This window comes from Notamacropus eugenii, chromosome 2, assembly GCF_028372415.1.
Source record: "Notamacropus eugenii isolate mMacEug1 chromosome 2, mMacEug1.pri_v2, whole genome shotgun sequence".
NCBI lineage: Eukaryota > Metazoa > Chordata > Mammalia > Diprotodontia > Macropodidae > Notamacropus > Notamacropus eugenii.
In genome coordinates, this window is record NC_092873.1 from 39,566,386 (window position 1) to 39,590,305 (window position 23,920).

Consider the following 23,920-nt stretch of genomic DNA (forward strand, 5'->3'; position numbering starts at 1 on the left):
GGGTCCACCAGAGTCACAGGTGAAGTCCTACACTCCTTTTATTGCACTTAGAAATGAGTAAGGCAAAGCAAACTACCAGAGACCCGCAGACACACAACCTCCTCCCTGCCAGGGGATCTTGCCTCTCTCTGGGGCAGTACGAACATGGGGCAGAGCAAAGGCCTAGAACACTGATGGTTTGAGCAGGTTTGGAGAAATGGTGACACCTCAGCCAATTGCCCTTGGCTGGGATAAGAGTCCTCTTGGGTTCTGCTGAGGAGGAGGAGGAGGAAGGGCCTCCAGCAGCTGGCTAACTCAAGAGTCAGGGCCCTGCCTCCAAGGCCAGCTTGGCTAGGAGGCTACAGATCCTCCCCAGGTCCACCCACGTAGAGCATTGGATAGAAAGATCCTTCTGACCCTCTGGGATTGTCTAGAGCTGAGCTCATTGTGGGCAAATCAAGGACTGGGTCTTGCAGACCAGGGCCTTCTCCTAATCCCTCTTGGGCAGCACTGGAGGATGAGAGGACTTTGCCTATGGGCAAAGGGTCTTCTTGCATGCATCATGAAAAGACTGGGACCTTGCATCCTAGCCAGTCTCAAAGCCAGGGAAGAGGGCTCCAAGAGAACATGGAATTATTGCTCAACAGAAGCACCAGCCTGACTGAGAGGCAGGGCACAGGCAGAGATAGCACCCCAAGGGGTCACTTATCATAGTTGATGTTACAAGGGCCAAATAAGACAGAGCCTCTCTAGCTACAGAGACTTGACAGTGACATTATGGGCTCTGCAAACGGATGCAGACAAAGTGAATTACAGGATGGTTCAAAAAGCTATTAGGTGTTTCCAAATATAGGGATTCCAAGTGCTGGTGCCTAGGGCCAGGCTTGTTTTAATTCCTAAACTCTGATTGGCTAAGCCTTGGCTACCCTTGCTATGAAGCACCAGAAAACTGAGATGCCAGAAGCAAATGTTAAGAGTCTTGAAGCTGCACTGCCATTCCAGGGACCAAAGGCGGGGTGGAGGACAGGGGGAGGGGGAGTAGGAGAAGAAAAATTGATCAATCTACCCAATAGCTTCTTTTTCCCCAGGTTAGCACTCAAAATCATGAGGGTCTGGCCAGGACACAAGAGGCCTCAGTTTATCCCAGGTTTAAAACAGACAAACTTAAATCCTTTAAATCACATCACAAAAGACAGCTATTTCAGCTAAAAATGTCACTTGGAAATAGGGGCCACATGGAAATGGGTCAGAACACAATGGAAAGAGGAGGGAGGAGCCATCAATGCAGCGACCTACACGCCACACATCTCAGAGGCACCAGCCCTGCACACATGTGCTTAATAATACCAGACGGTCTATTTGTTCACAATATTAAAGGGCATCTAGAATTAGCTACGAGGGATTGGAAATCGCCTGTCGAATGGGCACAGAAAGGCTGGGTCCGAAGATGGCCTGTCACTCAGGAGGGTGGAGCTGCTGGGCCTTCCTGCTGACCACTGTCTTGCAAAACTAGAAAAAAAAGACAATTATTATGGAAGCAACAAAGGAAAGTACAAGTACACCATAAAGCATCTTTAGGGGATGCTCCAGCTTATGGAGGAAGGACTACGAGGCTAGCTTGCAGCCTTGGCCCGTGCAGGGACCACTAGTACTACCCTATACCATACAACTAAAATCCCAGAAAAGCCATTTCTGAGAGTGAGGCAGGAAGAGGAAAGGAAAAGGATGTAGGCCCCTCTCTTAGGCCCCTAGTTTTCCTAGTGAGAGAAGACAGCATCTCTTATCATTTTCTAGCAGTGCTAAGCTGGGTCATGGATCAATGTTCCACTCTGAGAAAGGGGCATTGACCAGGGTCAGAGCCACTCATGTGGGGGAAAGCCCGAGGGAGCTTTGGGAAGAGTCACAGACTAGAACAAGGGCAGAAATCTTTTCATGGCTCGATGGAGTTCATTTTATTTTTTACCAGATCTCTAATTTTATCAGTGCACAGGGTTTTCCATGGGGAACTTTTTTGAATGCAGACTGGTACCTTCCCTTGAACATGCAGTCTTAGGAAGCTGACTGGGTCACTGAGAGGTTAAGTGATGTGCCTGGGGTCACCCAGCCAGGATGGGGAAGAGGAAGGATTTCCCAGGTCCTCCTGGACCCTTCTTTATCCCATTATTTCAAGTTGCCAACCCTAATGGCAAAATGGTTACAAAGTCCCAACTGATGGAAGGATCTACTCAGGCCAAATCCAAGGTTCAGAAACAGGAATAAAATGACAGGTGTTGCGGCTATCACTGGGAAGTATCACAGAATGCTCCAGAAGATAATTTCTCAAGACAAAGGGTGCAAGTGCCACTGTTTGGATGCTGAAAATGGCCCAGACACTTTAAACTGTTTGTTGACTGTCAGTAATGGGCAATCACGACAACCCCCAAGAATGCGCTGGTGACGCCAAAGAGGGGGCCTAACAGGTTAGGGGGATCTGGGGAAGGAGGGAAGGAAGTGGTAATGATTTCGCAACACAGAGGCAGGCTGGAATTAATGTTTCTTTTTTGGTCCATTCTCTATCATGTACCAACCACGCAATATTTGACTATTTCTGTGTGATTCTCAGAAAAAAATGTCCCCAAATTCATAAATATTTTCAATGAAAGCTGAGGCTTCCAGAGTTTGGCTCCACATCCTTGCTGCTATAGAAGGGAAGTTTATCTGACTCCCCAAGGAGCTGTCAGGCCTTTAAAATCTCAGGTTTGAACATCAGCTTCCATGATATGCAGAATGAAAAAACCTGGTACATACAGTGCTGAAGGGAAGGGACGGCACTAGTCATCGGCTGTCATTCCTTTCACAGGGTCTTTTTCTCTCATCTGGAAGAGAAAAAGACACAAAAAATTAGTAGAAATTCATCCCAAATACCAACTCCTCCACCCTCTCCAGGCTTCTCAATAAAGACTCAGTCATGTCAAATAGTCCAGGCTGAATGGCTTTGTAGACAAGTCAAGAAATTGGGAATGGGATGGTGCATTTACCACGGACATCTATCGGAAATCCTCTGCCGCAGAGGCTCATGTCTCTCCTGTTAGGCTGCTCACCAATTCTCATCCCCCAAGTGAATCCTTACAAGGATCCCAGGGGTGAGGTGCTATCTCTAAGCTCCTGCCTTGGGAGCTCTCCTGAGTTCTGCTTAGACCGTCCAATTCAGTTACATCCACATTACTGAGCTATCTATGGCACATGTGTGTCTCTGACCCTTCCCTCAGACATAGGTTCTTGACTTGTGTGTCCTGGACCCCTTAGGGCAGACAGTCTGGTGAAGTCTACGGATCCTCTCAGAATCATGTTTTTAAATGGACAAAATAAAAACCACTGGATTACAAAGGACATCAATTATACTGAAATACAGTTATCAAAGTATTTTTTAAAACCCATGTTTATGAGCCTCAAGCTAAGCTCAGCTCTAAGATTTTCTAATTTGGGGCTCTGAGGCACAATTTTCTCTCTCAGTTCTTTTATTTCCTTCAGCCACTGTGTGTTAGATGGAGGGTTCTGGTAAATACCACCCCACTCCACTATTCATGGCTTCAGTCTCCTGATTTCTAAGATGGCAATCATGATACTTGTCACATTTACTTTACAGAACTGTCAGGATAGGGCTTTGTAAACCTCAATGTGTCATAGAACTGAGTAGTTCTAATTGGTATTTCTAATGTTCCCTGTGTTTCCAGAGATCCCTCCCACCACCACCACGTGTTTCCAGAGATCCCTGAAAACACCACAAGCCCCCAAGCCTTGCCTTTAAGACCTCTCTAATCCAAATGTCCTTGTACAAACCCTACCCATGGTGCAAGGTCCAACTCTGATGTCCCACCTTCCCCATAACTCTTCTGATTGCTCACTACACTAAGTCAGAACTGATCTGTCCATTTCTGGCCTTTGGCCATTTCCTACGCTGCTCTTTATCAGAGTTTTTGTATATGTTTTGTATTGCCTCTCCAAACACCAGAGTGTGTAAATTGCATGAGGGCAAGGAGCTTGTTTTACATACTTCCATCTCTTTCTCAGGGCTTTTCACATGGAGTCTTTATAAATGGTCCTTCAGTGAAAGCAAGATGCTGACAGGAGGGGCCTTTTCCTTAAAGCCCTTTTTTAAAGCTCATTTTTAAAGATCAAACAAATTTAGTATGTCATACAGGAACCAGGAAATGGCCCAGGATATGAAGATTCTCAGAACACTGAGTAAGAAATGCTTTCCAAATTACAGAGGGACCTTTCTATCTTTGAGAGCAGGATAAGACCATTTTTGTGTTCACAATTAAGGAGTTGCACCTCAACTGAAGCATTAGCAAAATTATCTGGATTTTCATAAATAAATTAAAACAAGACTTTGAATGATCATGTATTAAGCTCTAACTGAAGGTCAAAGAACCCAAAAGGTCAATTCTAAGATATCTCAAGTGTTGGGAATTCATTTGAATGGCAAGTCAGTTGTATGGATTTGTTTAGCATCCATGAGGTATCATATATGGGAGATAACAGAAGAAGGAGAAGATACTATTATTTTGTAGTTGGGAAGACTGAACATAAGAAGGTCAATGAACACACTACCCAGTGAGTGCTAAAGGGGAAAGAGACTGAAAGAGCCATCAGCATTGAGTGAACTTGGTTAGAGAAGACTTTCTGGAGGCAAGTGAATTTTGAATCAGACTGGAAGGAACATGAAATGGAGAAGACACATTAGAAAAATATTGGCCAGAGCCTCCAGTTCAGCAAAATTCAAGATTCTGAGCCATCGCTAGCCAAATACCACTGAGGGACAAATTTGGCCCAAGTCAGCAGGAGTCACAGGAACAAGAGAAAAGGAACAGTGTCATCCTCTGTGTGTGCCCATCCCTTCTAACTTCTGGGCTCTGGGGCTTCTGTAGGATGTGCTCCTGTAGGAAGTTTACCTGAAATTGTTTCTAGGGCCCTCAGAAGCCAGGATTAGAAATCATATTAGGACTCTGCTGACCAGAAAGGAAAGAAATAAAACCAATAAAGGGGTTTTACAGCCCCCTTAATTCCAGTCTGTAAGCTCAGGAGAGCTTTGCCTAGAACTTCATGGTACAGAGGAAATGACACTTTCTATATGCATGAGGCCCAAAAACAAGGCAGAATTTTATAACCTAAAGTCTACAACAGGTGATGTACTCAACAATAAAAAGGAAGCCAGGCCAGCTAGAGGCACCAAGAAACCCCTGGGTTATTGAAAAGAGGCAAATCTTCTTATCTCCTAATAAGAGAGAGACTAAGGGATGGTCCCAACCCAACTTCACCAAAAAGGTGAGTCCTATCAGTCATCGCCAACCTGAACTGCAAGCCCAGGGCTCCACTGCTAAAGGGTTGGGTTCAGTGCTGAGCTATACAACCCAGAACCAACCAAAACCTTCTGGAGAGGGATCAGAAGAAGAAACAAGATTGTTAGATGATATTGTAGGTGCAGTGCTGAGCTTCGAACCAGGAAGACTTGAGATAGAATCCTGCCTCAGTCACTAATCAGCCTTGTGACCTTAGACGAACCTTGGTTTGCTCATCTGTAAAAGAGGGATACAATAACACCTACTCACAGGGTTATTTGTAGGACACAAAGGAGATCATGGATGCAGAGGGATTTACACTCCTTAAAGCACTATTTAAACATTTAACTAGCATAGGAATGCAGAAATAGGCAAAAACCAAGAAATTTAGATTAATGACAACATAAAAGATAAGACTGAAAAGAAACTGAATGATAATCTGGAAGTATAGGTTACTTTTGACATTCACAGGAGACACCCTAGAGACATCCATGAATAGGGGAAATGGGCCTGTCTGACCATCTCTTTAATGTATCCTGAATTTGCTCCATTTTCTGAACTCAGCCCAAAGACATAACGACCAAAGTACTCGCCAGTGTGAGACAATGCCAGAAAATTCAACAGGAATTAGATTATGGAAGGCCTTGCAAAAAAGAAAATACAGTTCAGTGCTTGCCTTGGAGGCAGGAAGACCTGAGTTCAAATCCTCCCCTAAATACTTGCTAGCTGTGTGATTTAGCCTCAGTTCCTTCAACTGCAAAACAAAGACATATGTGTGGCAGCCGCGTCCAGTGTTGCTGTGAGACTCAGATGAGATGACGTATGTAAACTCTTCTGCAGCCTTGAAAACCTTATGGCAGTTATGACCTTATTCTTCTCCTCCTCTTCAGTGGGGCACAGACAGAAACAGCCCTAGAGCAAGTCACTTGCCTGTTCTTTCTCTGAACTCTTGTGCAGCAGAGAAAGTAGATGCAGATAATGACCTTGGGCTGATGCTGATCGTGAGAGGACAAGGGGGAGGATCCATTCCTCAACTGGTGCCAGGGATCTGATGTAGTATGGCGATCCCTCCCTGTGTGGTTACTTTGGGAATGGATCAGCGTTGCTTCTGGAGGACTGGTGGCAAGTCTGGTCGGTAAAAATGGTCTGGTTTCAGCTTATAAATTGGGTTCTCCAGGATATTTTGAGGTCTGTGTTTATAGTATGGAGACTGACCTGGCAATTCATTAAAGATATCAAGCTTCTGATAAAGAATTCTAGTATAATACTTCAGGAGAAAAAATGGTCTTTCAATGAAATAGAGGATTTTCAAATTTTCTTGATGAAAAGACCAGAGCTGAAAAGAAAATTTGACTTTCTAACACAAGAATGAAGAAGAACCATGAAAAGGTGAACAGCAAAGAGAAGTCATAAGGGACTTACTAAAGCTGAACTGTTTACATTCCTACATGGAAAGACAATATTTGTAACTCTTGAAACATTTCAGTATCTGGGTACTGGGTGGGAGTACACACACACACACACATGCACACACGCACACATACATAGAGACAGAGTGCACAGAGTGAATTGAAGAGGATGGGATCATATCTTAAAAAAAAAAAATGAAATCAAGCAGTGAGAGAGAAATATTGGGAGGAGAAAGGGAGAAGTTGAATGGGGCAAATTATCTCTCATAAAAGAGGCAAGCAAAAGACTTATTAGTGGAGGGATAAAGAGGGGAGGCAAGAGAAAAACATGAGGTCTACTCTCATCACATTCCACTAAAGGAAAGAATAAAATGCACACTCATTTTGATAGGAAAACCTATCTCATAATACAGGAGAGTGGGGGACAGGGGCACAAGCAGGGTGGGGGGGAGGATGGAGGGGAGGGCATGGGGAGGAGAATGAAATCCGAGGTCGACACTCATGGGGAGGGAAAGGATCATAAGAGAAGAGAAGTAATGGGGGTCAGGATAGGATGGAGGGAAATATAATTAGTCCTATACAACACAACTAGTATGGAAATCTTTTGCAAAACTACACAGATTTGGCCTATATTGAATTGCTTGCCTTCCAAAGGGAAGGGGTGGGGAGGGAGGGAGCTAAAGTTGGAACTCAAAGTGTTAGGATCAAATGTAATGTTCTTACCACTGGGAAATAAGAATTACAGGTCAAGGGGTCAAGAAAGCTATCTGGCCCTACAGGACAAAAGAGAAGACGGAGACAAGGGCAGAGAGGGAAGATAGAAGAGAGAGCAGATTGGTCACAGGGGCAATTAGAATGCTTGGGTTTGGCGGGGGGGGGATAAAAGGGGAGAAAATTTGTAACCCAAAATATTGTGAAAATAAATGTTAAAAGTTAAATTTAAAAAAAAAATTAAAAAAAAAAAGAATTCTAGTAGCTAAGTATTGAGTAGGTGCTCAATGTTCAGAGCCTGAAGTCATATGTTGTAGTTCATTCCATTTCTTCACACAATCTGTATTGATCTCTAAGTCTGAGCTCCTTAGAGATAACTCTTCTGTGATATCTGTTGGCAGAGACTTAAATCTCCCTCACAATTCTGTTTCCACATGGGAATCTGCAAGATTCAAACCTTTGTCCAATACTTCTTTGCACACATGGTTTTGACTGAGTTTCATGGGGATGTGCCTAAGGTTCATGCTGGGTTCTTCACTGCTTCAATGGCTCCTTCTGGAAGTGAGTGGCTTTTGGTGACATGAGATGATGTCCCGAGGGCAACCTTTATGATGTCTGGGTAAAGTGGTGGCACTGTTATTGTTATTAATTTGTATCTTATAGACCACAGGGAGCTGATAACGATTTCTAAGTAGAGGAATGATGCAATGAGACATGATGTAGAAGGGCTATTTTAGTAGCTGTGTGGAGGACGGATTTGGGAAGGGAGAGACAAAGCCAGCAGACTAATTAAGAGGCTATTACAGCAGTCCAGCCAAGAGGTAATGAGTGTCTGAAGTAGGAGGGAGACTGTTGTCTGAACTAGGAGAGAAAAGGAGACAGATGTGAGAAAGGATGTAAAAATAGAAGAGACAAGAGTTGGTGATTGCCGGGAGATGGTGGGTAACAGAGAGAGAAGAGTCAATGCAATCTTATTTGCTTTATGGGGGGGGGGGGGGAGTATATTAGGGGAGAAATGAGAAAGAAAGTGGTACTTACTACCTCTCAGAATTAGGATGAAATCAAAAGAACATAAAAAGGATAGTCCTGAACATTTCAGAACCTGTCTTATCTGAACCAGGTAAAAGATGGTAGAACACACACACACACACACACACACACACACACACACACACACGCACACACGCACACGCACGCGCGCACACGCGCGTGCCAAAATACTTTATAAGCCAGAGGACAGAGAAAGGATAGATTTGGGAAGGGAATAGATAACAGTCATAAGCAAAATCAGTACCAGCTACAGAAATCTGATGATAAAGGCAAGAACCCATAACCTGGGTGAACACTGGAAAAGACCAAAGTAGGATTAGGCCATTCCAACTATAGGTGACTAGCAATAACAGAAGATAAGGGAAGCCCAAAGAGGGATGACGACCACAAAGCTCTGGACTCACCAGTGTAGATGGACATTGAATGATGGTGCCAGAAAAGGTGTTTACAAGGGGCAGCAAGGAGTGAGAAGTACTCTTCCTCCTCCCCTCCTGGTCCAATGTGTTGGGGTCACAAGAGGAGAGAGTGGCCAGGGAAGTAATCTCTTCTAGGGAGAACTAAGTTTCTATGAGGGCAACAAAGTGGAAAGACTGCTAAGAGATCAAAGATGAAAGAAAGTTTGTTAATAACTGATGAGGAGAAAGGGACTTGGGAATGGGAACACTCAGTTATATGGAGATAAGAGTATGTACAGGGAAAGGTGGCTTTGGCAGCAAGGGATACTGATTCTGAATGGCAGTGATCAGGGATGTGGGAGATGTAAATTTAGAGGCCAAGAGTGCTGGTGAGCTGGAGCCTCTAATTTCTAAGGACTCATGAAGAGAAAGGGCAGCATTCATACATCTTCCCCAAACCCCAAGGAGGCTTGGAAGTTCTGGGTCCCCAGGAACTGGACTGAAATGACACATGGCTCAGTAGTTATAACCCAAAATGGTAGGTAGAGCATGAAGTCCAACTAAAAGCTATCCCATGTGTGGAGAGCATGAACTGAGTTGTGTGTAAGGCCTAGTGCTGGAGGTCCAGGAAGCACACCAGGCCTTTGCCAGAGGTCCCAGTTTTTTCAGCTTTAGGAGTCTTAAAGCCTGGTTGGCAGAGAACCGGGGCTCACTTCTGGAAGTAGTGTGAGTGCCCCACTAGCCCTTTGCTTGAGTTTCTAGCCACTGACTTGCGGTATGGTTTTGAGCAATTCACTTGCCCTATTTAGGCCTAATCGGCTCAATCCTATCTTCTTTCCACTGGTCCTGATCCTGCCCTCTCAGGGTGAAGCAAATCTTAGGCAAATCTCATCTCTCTTCTATATGATACATGCCTAGAGCCAGTGGCTGGGGCTTAGAAGGGAAGGAACATCCCAACCCTAAGTTCTGAATGCTCAGTGCTGTCCTCTGCTACAGAGGGTTTCATGGATATGCAGCTAGGCCACAGTGAGCAGCTTGCTACCTCATCTATACTACAGAAAGAACACAGAGAAATGGGCAGAAGATGCAGCTGTAGAGGTTGAAGGAGGAGACTCTTCATAACTATGGCAGTTACACCCACTAGACTAAGAGCAGAGGAAACTGGGCAAACTGGATTCTCTAGCAGTCATTAAAAAGGATTAATTCTCATCTGTTTGGGATGGTTTTGGCAGGTTCTGCCTGAAGGTGGTAGGATCAATGACAAGCTTTGGAGAGTCCTGTTAGCTCCAGGAGCCACAAGCTCCTTGTTACCAAACACCTCAGTCACAGGAAGCTGCCTTGTGATTCTCATCCTATGATCTGTGCAAGGCCTCAAGCCTGGGCTCTGGGGTCTCACCTTGCTGGGGGTTACTGTCAGGCATTCCATCTGGAGTGATTACAATCACTGTGATGAGTTCCAGGACCTGGACTGCAGCTACCTTCTGGGGAGACCTTCGAACATCTCTTATCTGCGTTGGCCAGGCCTCCTGCCATTTGCTGATGCTTTGCCTCAACTTGTTCCCAAATGGTCTACATACTCCCAACCCCTCTCACATTCATCCCAGTGATAATGATCCCATAGACTGCCAAAGCACCCCCAACCCCAGCTGTCTGCTTTCACATCCTCATCAGAGGCAGCCTGGTGTACAATGGATAGAATACTGGACCTGGAGTCAGGAAGACTCGAGTTCAAATTCAGCTAACTTAGGCAAGTCACTTAAATTCTGTCTGCCTCAGTTTCCTCAAATATAAAATGGAGATAATGATAGTACCTACCTCTCAGGTTATTGTGAAGATGAAATAAGATCACAATTGGAAAGCACTAGCTCAGTGCCTCACACAAAGTATGTGTTTACTAAATGCTCATTCTTCTCCCTCTCCCTGCTCCCCGCATCCCACTGACTCCCTCCAGATCTTTGAGCCCTCTGAAGTTCCTGCTCCATACCTAACCCGCTTCCTTTCCCCTCTTCCTGTTCCTCTTGCTCCTGCCTTCTTCTGGCACTGCCTGACACTTGGTTCACCAAGATGACCCTGTATCCCTGGCTAACCTCTCCAAGACTGGCTGCACTTTCTGGCCTACTCCCTGACTCATTGATTCCAACAGGGGAGTCAATGTTCCTAACACTCATCTGCCACTCTCAGTGGCCATCACTCAGTAGTCTCTCCTCTGAGGTTTACTCTCTCCAAAATTACCACCCCCCCTCAATCCTGGTAGTCAGTTATCTACTGACCTCCAGGGCATTCCCCATCCCTTCTCAGTTCTGTGCCTGGCTCACAGTCTCCCTCTCTTGCTGTCATACCAGGGGACTTCAACATACATCCTCATGTTTCTACAAACACCCCCCAACTTCCTAGTTCCTCAATCTACTCACCTCCCATGTCAGTTTCACACAAAATGGCCACAACCTTCATCCCACCATCACCACCCACAAGCGTTCAATACTCATGTTCAAGAACTCTGCAATTCCTTTAGCTAGTCATGATCTTTCATTACTCCATGTCATTCTATGCCTTCCAAATATGTTTCCTTTGACCTCATCATGCCCTCTGATCCCTGCCCCTTTCAATCCTCTTCTGGGCAATCCAGCACCCTGGCTCTGGCTACACTCACCTCCCTTCCCTTGATGGAAAGGGACACCTTGATGAGCCAGTTAAACTTGCTTCATTGTTCTATCAACAATTATTCCTTGTTGAAATCCTACTCATATCCTGTTGAATGGTGCTGGCAGCAGTCACATACCTGCTGACCAGATCAACTACAAAGCTGTTATCTAGTCTCAGCTGTAGCAAGTTCATTCTTCTCTTCCTTCTTAACTAAACATCTACCTTGCCCACTGCAATGGCTCTTCTTTCTTCTCTCAAACCTCCCTTAGCACCCCACTTTGCTGCCATCTTCAACTGAAAACTTCATCTATCATATGACCAAAAAGGATTAAGACCATTATCAGTGATACCACATCACACCTATCAGATTGGCTAACATGACAAAACAGAAAGGTGATAAATGTTTGAAGATTGTGGGAGAGTTGGAACACTGATTCATTGTTGGTGGAGTTGTGAGCTGATTCAACCATTCTGTAGAGCAATTTGGAACTATGCCCAAAGGGCTACAAAAATGTGCATACCCTTTGACCCAGCAATACCGCTTCTAGGACTATATCCCCAAGACATCATAAAAATGGGAAAGGGTCCCACATGTACAAAAATATTTATAGCAGCACTCTTTTTGGTGGCCCCTAGAAATCAAGGGGATGCCCATCAATTGGGGAATAGCTGAATAAATTATGGTATATGAATGTAATGGACTATTATCGTGCTATAAGAAATGATGAACAGGAGGATTTCAGAGGGGCCTGGAAGGACTTATATGATCTGATGCTAAGTAAAAGGAGCAGAACCAGGAGAACTTTGTACACAGAAATAACCACAGTGGGTGAGAATTTTTTCAGGCAGACTTAGAACTTCATTGCAATGCAAAGACTTACAAAATTCCCAATGATCTTTTAAGGCAAAATGCCTCCCACATCCAGAGAAAGAACTATGGAATTCAATTGCAGATTGTAGCAGATCATTTTCTTTTGTATTACGTTTTGGTTTGTTTTATGCTTTCTCCCATTTATTTTAATTCTTCTACGCAACATGACTACGGTGAAAATGTATTTAATGGGAATGTATGTGTAGAACCTGTATAAAATTGTATGCCATCTCAGGGACGCAGGGGGGAGGTGGGGGGAAGGAAGGAGAGGAAGGGAAAAAAAAAAATCTAAGTTATATGGTAGTGATTGTAGAACACTGAAAATAAAATAACTGAAAAAAAAAAAAGAGACCATTCTCAGTAACTTTTCTCCTCCTCTCACATTCACCAGATGCCATCCCCTCCAACTGCTCGCTCTTATTCCTTGCCAATTCCCCCTTCTCATCTTCTCCAGAAGACTGCCCCACTATCATCCTCCCTTTTCTTATCTTCAGTTTCTACTATTGGTTCTTTGCTGGCTACCTACAACCACTCCCAAGTCCCCCCATTTTTTGAAAAATCCTCATTATATCTTTTTTCTGGACGTTACCCTCCAGTATCTCATCTTCCTCCCCTGCTCAGCTAAACTCCCAGAAAAAGCCCCTTTTGTGTCCTGGCATTCTTCAAAACCTTCTGCCATCTACTGACCCCTCCATTTAAGTGACATGGCTCTCTGAAAGAGCTTTCTCAATCTTTCCCTTCTGGATCTCTCTGTAGCACTTGGCAGAGGTGGTTGGCTACCTTTTCTCCTCCTGGATACTGCTCTCTCTTGGTTCCACCTTCCACCTATGGCTGTCCCTTCTGCCCAGCACTCTGCTCTCTTCTCCCTCTATCCCCTCTCTCTGGTGATTTCATCAGCTCCCATGGAGTCGATGACCTCTCTGCAGATGTGTCCCAAATCTATGGAGCCAAACCTACCTAGTCTTTTTCCTGAGCACCAAGCCTGTGAACTGGCTGTCCCATGGGCATCTCCAACTCAACTTGTCCAAAACAAATCATCACCTTTGCCCTCCATACCTACTCCTTCTCCCAGACTTCCCCACATCTGTCAAGGGTGTTCTCCACTCCCCACTCCTTCAGGCTGACAATCTCAGCTCCCCACTCTTACCTCATCTGCCCAATTAGTACTGGCATCTTGTTTCTATGGCTCTCCTACTTATCTCTGTCTCTCTACACAGATAGCCACCTCCTGTCTGGATGACTGCAGTGACCTTCTAGCCTTCTGAAAGGTATCTCTGTCTCCAGTCTCTCCCCACACCAGTCCACGTGGCTTCCACAAGGTCACTGAAATTACTTTCCTCACGCCCAGGTCTAATGAAAGCCCCCTATTTCTTTGGAGATTAAGAGAAACTCTTACCTTGGGCATCTAGATCCCTGCCCAGCTGGGTCCCTTTCTTCTTTTCCAGTCTTTACACCTTATCACTCTCCAGGCCCTCTGCAGTGTGGCCGCCCCTGCCTGCTTGCTGCTCTTCACACATGACATGCCACGTCTCTGGGCTCTCTTGTGCCTGCACTCTGTAATGTCCCTGTGTCTGAAACAGTCCCCTGTTCACCTTGGTCTCTTTGATCCTGACTTCCCTTAGAACTTGGTTTAAAAGAATTTTCTCCAAGAGGGCTAAACTACTCAGATGTTAGAAGGTTCCTTGCTCAAGTTACTATGTATGTACTTTGTATGTATCATGTATTCACATACATAAATACATTAGATACATTAGAAATGTAGGCTCTCTCCAAATTTACCAGTGACCTCACCTGACAAATCGAAGAGCCTCTCTCTCATTTAGAAACATAGGCTTCCTGAGGGCAGGGCAAGTTTTTGCTTTCTACTGGTAACCACAGTACCTGGCACATACAAATGCTTAGTAAATGCTTCCTGGCCCCTGATGAAATGAGAAGACAAATCCCCATTTTTGTATACTTTTTTTCCTGGCTGGCTAGGCACTCACAAGGCCTAACGCTAGAGTCATCAATGTACAACTTTTGGTAGACCTACAGCAAACCAAACTGGGGCTATGTATGGCCCAGGGTCTGGCAAGGAGCCAGCTCAATGCAGTCAAATGAGTAACCGAGAGGGATGGCCTTTCACAGGAACTAACTGGTGCACGACTCACCCATATGAGTCACCCCAGGCCAGGAAAAGCACTGAAGAGACAGAAGCCCCTACCCACCCCCACCCCAAGCTCTGAGAGGAGGGGCTCACAGAAGCTCAGGAGACAAAGGAAGAGGCCTCCAGGAGGGCAAAATGGCTCCCCAGCATGGCTACATGACAGTGAAGTGACGATGCTCTGAGGTACCCAGGAGGGTCTGACGCTGAGCACCCGCCATGGCTGTTTCCTCACCATCACACCTGACTTTCAGAGGACACAAACCATCCCTCCTGGGCCCTACTTCAAGGCTCAACAAACCTGGCACCTCAAATTCTCAAGAGAACCAAGTGAAAATTAACTAAAGTCAAAAGCCACCTTGAGAAATGGGCTGTTGGTGCAGTTCTGGGACTGTGTGTGGTGCCTGAGGGAGGCCCTCCACAGGGCATCCTTCATTCCCAGCACACACTCCTAACCTCCTAACTGCTCTAGGTCTGGTGTCCACCCTTCCTGTGGACTCCTCTGATACATGTTGTCTGTACCCTTTCCTTGGCAGTTAATGGTTACTGCCTAGGTCTCTGTTCCTTTGGTCAGCATTTTCTGGCTCCTGGCTCCCCACAGGGGTCTGTCAGAGGTCCCTAAGGGATGGCATCATGTATGTAGTTGGATCTAGTGCCCCAAAGCAGATATCCCATAACTAGTCATTGGTAAAAAACAAGAAAACTTTACAGAATTTCAGGACAAAGCTGTCAGTGTATTTTCTCTCTGAAAATTGTTATCCCACTTATCCCACTTGCCCACAGCTTTGTCAGAACAGAATCAGTGCCATCCAGCCTGGGTCACACTGGTCCATCCAAGCCAGGATCCTGACTGATGCCCCTCTGATAATCAGCAGCTATAGATTTAGCCTGTGGATTAACCTGGAGTTTCAGCGCTTCCCCCTAAGCTCCCACTTACCTCATCCAGCTGTCTCTTGGTCTCATCTTCCATCCTGCGAATGTCATCCATAGTCAGCTCAACCCACTTATCAAGCCAACAGAACAGCTGCCGATGAAAATTTGTAAACAGACGCTTCTCTTGCTAAAAAATGGAGGGGAGAAGTTGACCATTCAATAGTTGAAGGCCTCTACTGTCCTGTTCCTTCCCACAGTCAGAGAGCTGATGCCAACACTTCTGTTTACAGAGCAGGGGATGCCTGGCTACATCTGTTTATTTTCGTTACTGGCTAGAAGGTGGGAAGTCAAGATGGCTCTCACCTTGGACCCTCTACATCATTTTCTTAGTGGGCCTCAAAATCCACACATCAGGATGGTGGGGGATGGGAGGGAAGACAACCTGTTCATAGTTGGACATGTCACTTGGATACTAGAGGAAGAAGGGCCTGGCTTCCTGGTCTGGCCTGACTAGGCAGTACCACAGGGCAGAGGCTTCCTGGAGAGCCTCACCAGGACATGAAGAAGGGGCATGTGGGACAAACATGAGAAAACTGCCAAGGTGCACAGCATTCAAAGGTGCTTCCTTCTTTTTGGGAGCCACAAGCGGTCAGAGGTGAGGACAGTAAACTTGGTGTGAGTCTCGAACAGAAAGAGGATGTCAGGATTAAGGGAATTGCACTGTTCTAGCCCAGTGATCCAGACTACAAAACTTCCCAAAGAAAGGGAACAAATGTCTGAGCTGAATCACTTCGAGCCATTTCCTTTCCCATTTCTGTCTCTCAATTTTCCCTGTCCATGACGCTGGGGCATCTTCCTGACCCCTAAGAGCTGAGAGTGTCAGGGAGTCAGGTGTCAGGAAAGGAAGGATGACCCTGCCAGCTTCCAAATCCAATTAGATGGATCTAAGGCCATGCCTGAGCTGCTTTTTTCAGGCGATGCACATACACGTCCCTGATGCGTGCGGGTCACTCCGCTCACCTCCTCCCTCCAGCAACTCACCTTCTGTATAAAGTTTTCAACTTTGTTCTGAAGGCCCCACCACTTGAACTTGACGGTTACCAGTTTGTAGGCGCACATGTACGGCAAGTCTTTCTGATTTGCCAGTTCTTTCTGTACAGAGAAAACACCCATGGGCAAGCACATGACTGAGGAGGCAGCCAATGGGATCCCTTTAGTCCAGCCTCAGCTCCTCCAAATCCATCTTCTTTCCCTGGTCCACCCCCTCAGGAAGCCAGAACCCCTCAGGCCACCCAGTCCCTGGCCTCCGCCCCCTGGTGGTAAGAGTATGAACTGCACCTTCCAATTGGGACCCAGGGGTCCCCGTCCTGTCTTGACTGATTTAAATTTTGCTGGATCTTCTTCTTGCTTGTAATCCTGTGAAAGAAAAGTGGTGGGTGGGGATGGGGTACAAACAGCAATAACTAACTGATAAGCATGCCAGCAGAGTAAAGGACCCTACCACTCATTCCTGCTGCCCAGTAACTAAGAGAAGGTTAAGAGAGTCTAAGTCCATCAGCCAGTCCCCAGCACAAGTCGCTGAGGAGCTATGTAAATACTGAGAGTAGCCTCAGAGAGAGGACTCAGTGTTATTTTATCTGCCATAGTTTGTTTTAGACTTTTCCCTACATATACCCATGACCAAAGGTTCAAAAAGATACAATGTTTCCATTGTCTATGCCAAGGGCCCATATGTTTAACATCTTTGGGCATGATCTCACTGCCTTGCTTTCCATAACTCGTTTTTAATGGCGCAGGATGGAAAGAATTCAAAGTGCAGACTATGTATTAGCTTGTGCAGTAACAGTCGGTCTCATTTCACTGGTTTGTAAACAGTCGATTCCTCAGCTTCTATGAGCGAATTAGCCACAGTAAATTTTTAATTCTGGCTCACTATGCCATCTTTCACCTGACTGAGACTCAGGAAATGCAAATTCACTCTAATCATCTAAGAAAAATCTCCTTATGAGGGTAAGTCTTATAAGAAAGGGGACACGAAATGTCTTCCAAAGCCAATTATAGGTGATTTGTGTTCTCTGGTATCTTTAATCTGTTAAATCACCCCCATTAATGTGGAATAACTGAGAACCTACTGTGCATTTAAACAATGAGCTCTCCTCGAAGTCCTCACTCTCTTCTTGGAGGGGACTTGAGCAAGCAGAGGAGGATAAAAGTGGAATTCAGATCTTTTCATTGACACAAATAAACCTGTCTGAAAAACACGCAACGACTAGTGGAACAAAAGGCTCTGCCACCCTGGGCATGATGCAAGGGGCAGGAGCAGGGTCACAGTCCCTCCTCTCCTGAGCCAAACAGAACCACAGGAAGACAGAAATCTGTCTTTCCCACAGAGACAATGCTCTGCCTGAGTCTTGCTGCGCATGTTTAGAGCTGTGGTCCCAAAGTCAAACACCTTGTCTTCTCTTTCACATCTTAGAAATCATCATTCTCCCTTTCTTTCTCCTGGGGCTTTATCCACATGGAGCACACCTTTAATACGCATTGTTAGCTGGTCTGGGGAAATCCAGACCAGTTATCATTTCCCAAGGTGAAGACTTTCAGAGTGGGGAGACAGATCATTTGACCACATGATTTCTCTATTGTGTCCCAAACTAAGAAGAGGGAACTTCTGGAACTTAGTTGAAAGACACATGGTTTTCCTGTTTCTAAAAGACTTCATACCACCCCCATCCTCTCGGAGGTTACCGGCCAACCACCAGTTCTCGCCCTGAAAACAATTCCTACCTTGCTAAGCACCTGGCTCCGATCTGCAATATCTATGAAAACAGTTTCCACATGTTTCCATACATCTGGCTCCAGTTTGTGCACCTGCAAGATGGACACAATTTAGTCCAGGATTTTCACAAGATACAAAGTAGCCCTCACCCTATAATGGAGGTCTAGGAAGAAGGGTTACTTCCCAAAGCCAAGGAAGCCAAGAGAAGGATTTCTTCTCTCTGGGAGAAGCTTTCCTTGCAAAACCAACCAAAGTACACAGGGGACTGATGTTTACCTAGACATAATTAAAGTTGTGGTTGTCAACCTTTCAGTCTACAGAGTCCTTTCATCCTTAGGACTATCACCCCATCCCCCACTGCAGAGAGATGAAACCTTTGTGCCTCAAGCCTTTGACTAGGGTTCTGGGTTTTTAAAAATCCTCTATTTTAAAAAATCTTTTATTTTCACTTATTTATTTTTGATGTTCATTTTAAAATTTTTGAGTTCCAAATTCTCTCCCTCCCTGTAGTCCCTCCCCATTCATCAAGAAGGCAAGCAATATGTAGGTATCTGTCTGAAGTGTTATTTGGTTGTGTTTTTCCCCCGAGATCACTGCAAGTAAGTGTAAGCTGCAAGGACTACGAGGAAGTTGGGCAAATCCCCTGGGGGGGTCACTTCCTGCAATGCTAAGGCCCAGGCCCCAAGAGAAGCAGGCAGCCCCATTTCTAGCACCTAAGGAATGGTGAGGGAGTAGAAGCAAGTGGCGAGGCCCTGGTGGGCAAGTCCAGGTGGGGTCTGGTGGTCCAGTGGTGTCCTCAACAGCTCCACTTACATTTTCCAGTGTTCCAAGGTCAGGTTTGTGCCAGGTTTCAATTTTAATCAGGAAGTCATCTTTCATATATTCATTCTGCCAACATAGGGGAGAAGAACAACATAAGATGATTTTTTAGTACCCAGGCCCAGGTAACAAGGACAGCATGGCCAAGGCTATCGCCATTCAAAAATTCCAAGGCCACTCCTGGAGCAGAACAATGCTACAGAGGACTCCAGAGGTACCCAGGGCAGTGTGATTTTAGGGCTATGGAAAAGGGCATGAAAAGGACTTACTGTGGGGGGAACACATTAAGTCACGAAGACCTGAGTGGGCAATGATTGTACCTGACTGCCCACAGCAGGACGAGATACCTGGGAGGGCAGAGCTCGGGCTACACAAAACAAACCTTGACCATTTGACAATTTTGCCAAAGGCCAGCTCTGATCTGGAAGGGGGAAGACAAATCTGAGTCAGCTAGACTTGAGACCAACACTGTGAGAGCCCAACCCCAAAGGAAGCAAAGGTTCCATTTGAACCGGGAGACGCCTTTTAGATGAAAACAAGCTTTCTGATGATACTGCCTGTCCCTAGGCTCCTGTGCCCACATACTGAGAATGGCTTCAGTTTGCAAATCCAAATGCCAATGCAGCTTAACCAAGGAGCAATTGTGCCAATGAACACATTAACTCTTGGGAGGGTCACAGGAGGATTGAGCCTCCCTCCTCTAGCTCTGCAGACCAGGAAAGGAAAAAAAAGGACCCAGCAGCCTTTTGTACCTCACATTGCCCTTTCCCTTTTCCTTACAGACACACACACACACACACACACACACACACACACACACATATGACAGATCCCTTGAAGATACTTACTGTAATAACTGCTCCAAGGTTAGGGCATGGAAGGAAGAAAGACAAAAGATTAATAAGGACAAATGAACAACTGCCCTCTCCCAGGGGCCAGTAGCAGCAAGGTGGCTTTCAACTTCCAGCCTCATTTCCCAACATTGGCCCACGATGCCCTCCAGCCCGTCAGGAATAACTAGGCTTCCCCCATCCCCTTGAGTTTTGTTAGCCAAGAAGAAGCCCAGAGGAACAAATTCTACACTTAATTAAAGACACTCCACTACCTGTTCTCTGGATCCTTTCCAATTGGGCAGGGAAATGGAACAGAGCCTGGTCAGCTGACCCATGCAGCCCCCATCACCCTGCAGTACAAGATCATCAATGGCTTGGGGATTTGAGGCTAGGCAGGAAGGCATCCAACCACTGCCCACTCAGCCTCTGCATCCCTTCCATTCGCTGTAACCAGACCCCATGCCCTCTGTACCCCTGCTCATTGTAATTAGACCCTTTCGGAAAGCAAGGCTCAATTATTTATCAGATAAAAATGGCTGCAAGATCCTATGTCACTGGAGAGCATATGATCTCTCAACAAAAGCCTTCACCTTGTGTCCTTGAAGTGCAGAAGCCACCTATGCTTCTGATGGCCACCCAAAAGAAATACTTTTGTGGAATTTGGAAGGCTTAGAAACTGGCCTTTGATTAGAGAACAAAGCAGAGAGTATGAGTGAGGATAGTTTCAGCTAATTTTAAACCAATTCTTTCGGACCAAAGCAATGGCGCTGCTTTTCTTCCTCTTTCCCAAGACCAACCTTGACAACCAATCACGTTGGAAGTTAAGAAAAGAGTAGGAAGCTACACTGAGTGTGGGAAGAGCTCCATGTAACCGAGAGCATGACATCATTCTGAATCCACTATCAATATATGCTTTTCAAACTCAAGTAGGCCCTCAAGACCATCCTTTTATTCATCTTTCAATCAATGCTCCTATTCTCATCTATTTCCAGCTTTCTCTACCCCTTTGTCCCCAACTCACTCCCAGCAGATGACTTCACCCCCTACTTCATGGCGATACTGATGCCCTCCAGCTCCAACATGGGGCCCTGAGTGAATGCTCTCTACTTCTTTTGAAATCTCACTGTGTCTTCAGTAATGACCCCCTTCACATGCCAGTTTCGGACAGAAGCCAAGCGGAACCCCTCACAATCTCACACCCTCTCATCTCCTTTAGCCCTTGCTCCATTAATCATTCTCCCCGGTCATATATCTCCCCGCTCAGTCTCACCTCCATTGGCTCTTTTTCTCAGCCTACAAATATTCTCAGGTATCCCCTGCCCTACAAAACAAAACAGAAACCTTTCCTTCACCCTCCTAGCACGTCTTTTCACTCCTCCACTGTCAACTCCTAGAAAGAGTAGTCTAGACACTCATTCCCCCTACTTCCTTACCACCTACTCACTATTCAGTTCTCCTTGCAAACCAACTCCAACCCCCAGCATCCTACTGAAATGACTCTCTCCGATGTCACAATTAACTATTTTATTGCTAAATCCAAAGGTCTTTTCTCTTTCCTTTTGCTTCTTGTCCCTTGTGACCTGACAGGCACCACAGGGCACCAAGAGCCTTAGCTTCCTCATGATGCCCCCTCCTTCCCCATGGCACTGGGCCCTTATGAGTTCCTCTCTGGCTCACCCCCTAAATATGGATCCCCTTTTTCTGTCCTTGATGATGCTTTTTACATATCCATTCCCATGGATCCATTTTTGACTTCTATTCGCTCTCTCCCCCCACAAAGTCTGTACCCCTCCACCCCCAAGTGCTCTAGTTCCAAGGGCCTGGGCCTAGAGCTCTCTCTGAATGGCCTTCAGCTCATCCTTTCCAAACTTGAATTCCATGTTTCCTCAGATCAACCCCTTCCCACTAATTTCTCTATTTCTTTGGGTGGCACTGTCAGCTTCCAGGTCACCCACAGTCACAACTGTGAAGTCAGCTGATGTTTCCCTTCTTCCCCGAAATCTGAATTTGTTGCAAGTGCTATTGCTCCTCTTCCTCCAGCAGCTTTCCTATCTGCACCTCACCATCTCCACTCATAATGCTACCCTACCTCACTCAAGCTCTCCCCTTTCCTTGTCCACAATGTTGTAATGGCCCCCTAAATTATCTTGCTATCAATTTATGCTAGACTCCATATTCCAAGTAATTTTTCTAATACGACATCCTGATAACACCACTCCTCTACTCCAAAATCTTCATCAGTTCCTCATTTCCTACAAGGTACAAATCCTGTTCCTAGCATTCTAGAGCCTCTATGGTCAAGCTCCAATTCATTTCTGCAGCCTTATCTCATACTCATTCTAACTTGATACTGTTACAGAAACCCATCTGTCTCCAAAAAACATTTTCTCCAGGACAAGCAGTTTCTTCTCTCCTGTCCCCCAACACAAGGGGCCAGAAAGGGCTAATGTACTCCTGATTCTCACCTCCACCTCTACAATATCCCTCCACCATCATCACTCAGCAAGCTCTCTACCTGGGAGGTTCACTCCACCTGTCACTATCAGCCAGACCCAATCCTTGTTGCCTCAAGGTCACCGGCCTTCCTCCTTCAAGCAATTTCAGCCCTTGGCCTTGCTTTTTCCAATCCAAGTCCTCATGCGTAGGGACTTGAATGTCCATGCTCAACATTTAAGGCTTTCCCCAGTCTGGCTGCTACCTCTCCTCATTTCATGCTACTACACGGACCACTCCAATTCAATGCTCCATTTCCGGCCTCTACCTGTCTCCAAGGAGCAAATCAGTTTGCCCAGGCCTATCTCCCTTCTTGGAAGGTCTTCCCTCCTCAACTTTCAGAATCCTACTTCTTCAAGACTCAATTCAGGCACTTCATGAAGAATTCCCTCATTCTTCAATATATACTTCAATATACTCTTTCTACTCCTCCACTTTCCTTGTGAGATACATGTATGTATATACACTTACATACAACATATATGTATATCTGCATGTGTGTTGTGCCTCCCAAACAGAATGGAATGTCCTCATGCACTTTCCCATTTATGTTTTTATATTCTCAGGACCTAACACAGCACCTTACACATAATAGGTGCTTATTATTCTCTTCATGTATCCTACATTCCAGTTACACTGGATCCATCTCTTCTCCATCCATCCTTTTTTCCTGTCCTGATGTCTAACCTCCATGCCTTTGCCTACACTAGAGATGCACTACCTGGAATGAATCCCTCTCCCTGACCTTTACCTGCTAAAGTCTCTACCTCCAAAGCCTGCTTCAGTCAACACCTCTTCCCTGAAGTCTTCCCTGACCCTACCCAAGAGGGAAAAGGACATCTTTCTCCTCCCCTCCCCTCTTGGTACTTTCTGCATCATAATTATTTATATTACATGACTTCTCCTTGATGGCACGACTTATGCCTTACCTTCGTCAGCCCACAGCCTAGCATAGTGCATTACACATGGTAGGCATTGAATGTTTGTTGAATTGAGTTATGTGTTTACTCCTCTCATGAAATGAAAGGCCTTTAGAAGGTAAGTAAAATATTGGTCCATACTACCTTAAACACCTTCCTTTACAAACAAAATTAGAGTTAAATATTTAGGGAAGAATTTGGATCTAAAGCCCATCCCCAGAGAGAGATGTCCATGAGCTCTATTTGTTTATATCTCTTCTTTCCAGAAAGGATGTTTCTAGATAGGTCTGAATCATAATTTCTCACAGTCAGCCTCTTCATATTATGCTGTGTCCCTAAAGATCATCTCGTTTTCCTGTGCCTGTCTTCTCGGCCCTTCATGCCTTGCGTGAGCCACCGGGAGGCACCAACATTGTCTCCAAGGAGCAAATCAATATATGAGCTGATGCTCACACCTCCATGGCAGTTCCCACTTCCGCACTGCTCTGCTGGGGCTAACAGTGTACCATGTCCAGAATGTTACCTGTAGACATGGAGCAGCAGCCTACAACGTTCACTCCAAATTGAAACTTAGTTAACTGAAAACTTAAGAAACTTAAAATTAACTACAGAATATGGCTGGTACAATGTTCTTAGATGCCAGGAAAATTCACCTTTGGCCCAAGACCAGACACACCCAGTCAC

At 45.5% G+C, this 23,920-nt stretch overlaps 1 protein-coding gene across 1 annotated transcript in view; it reads right to left on the reverse strand.

The window, feature by feature from the left end:
- Window positions 1-20: 20 nt before the first annotated feature.
- PITPNA (phosphatidylinositol transfer protein alpha) overlaps window positions 21-23,920 on the reverse strand; it is a 37,695-nt gene continuing 13,795 nt past the window's right edge. Inside the window, exons 5-12 of the mRNA XM_072639928.1 lie at window positions 19,839-19,846; window positions 18,985-19,059; window positions 18,180-18,263; window positions 16,734-16,811; window positions 16,437-16,547; window positions 15,460-15,582; window positions 2,767-2,834; window positions 21-1,488 (exon numbers count right to left, since the gene is read on the reverse strand). Of these exons, the coding sequence (XP_072496029.1) occupies window positions 2,790-2,834; window positions 15,460-15,582; window positions 16,437-16,547; window positions 16,734-16,811; window positions 18,180-18,263; window positions 18,985-19,059; window positions 19,839-19,846 (524 nt within the window). The 3' untranslated portion in view covers window positions 21-1,488; window positions 2,767-2,789. The remainder of the gene's footprint in view (window positions 1,489-2,766; window positions 2,835-15,459; window positions 15,583-16,436; window positions 16,548-16,733; window positions 16,812-18,179; window positions 18,264-18,984; window positions 19,060-19,838; window positions 19,847-23,920) is intronic.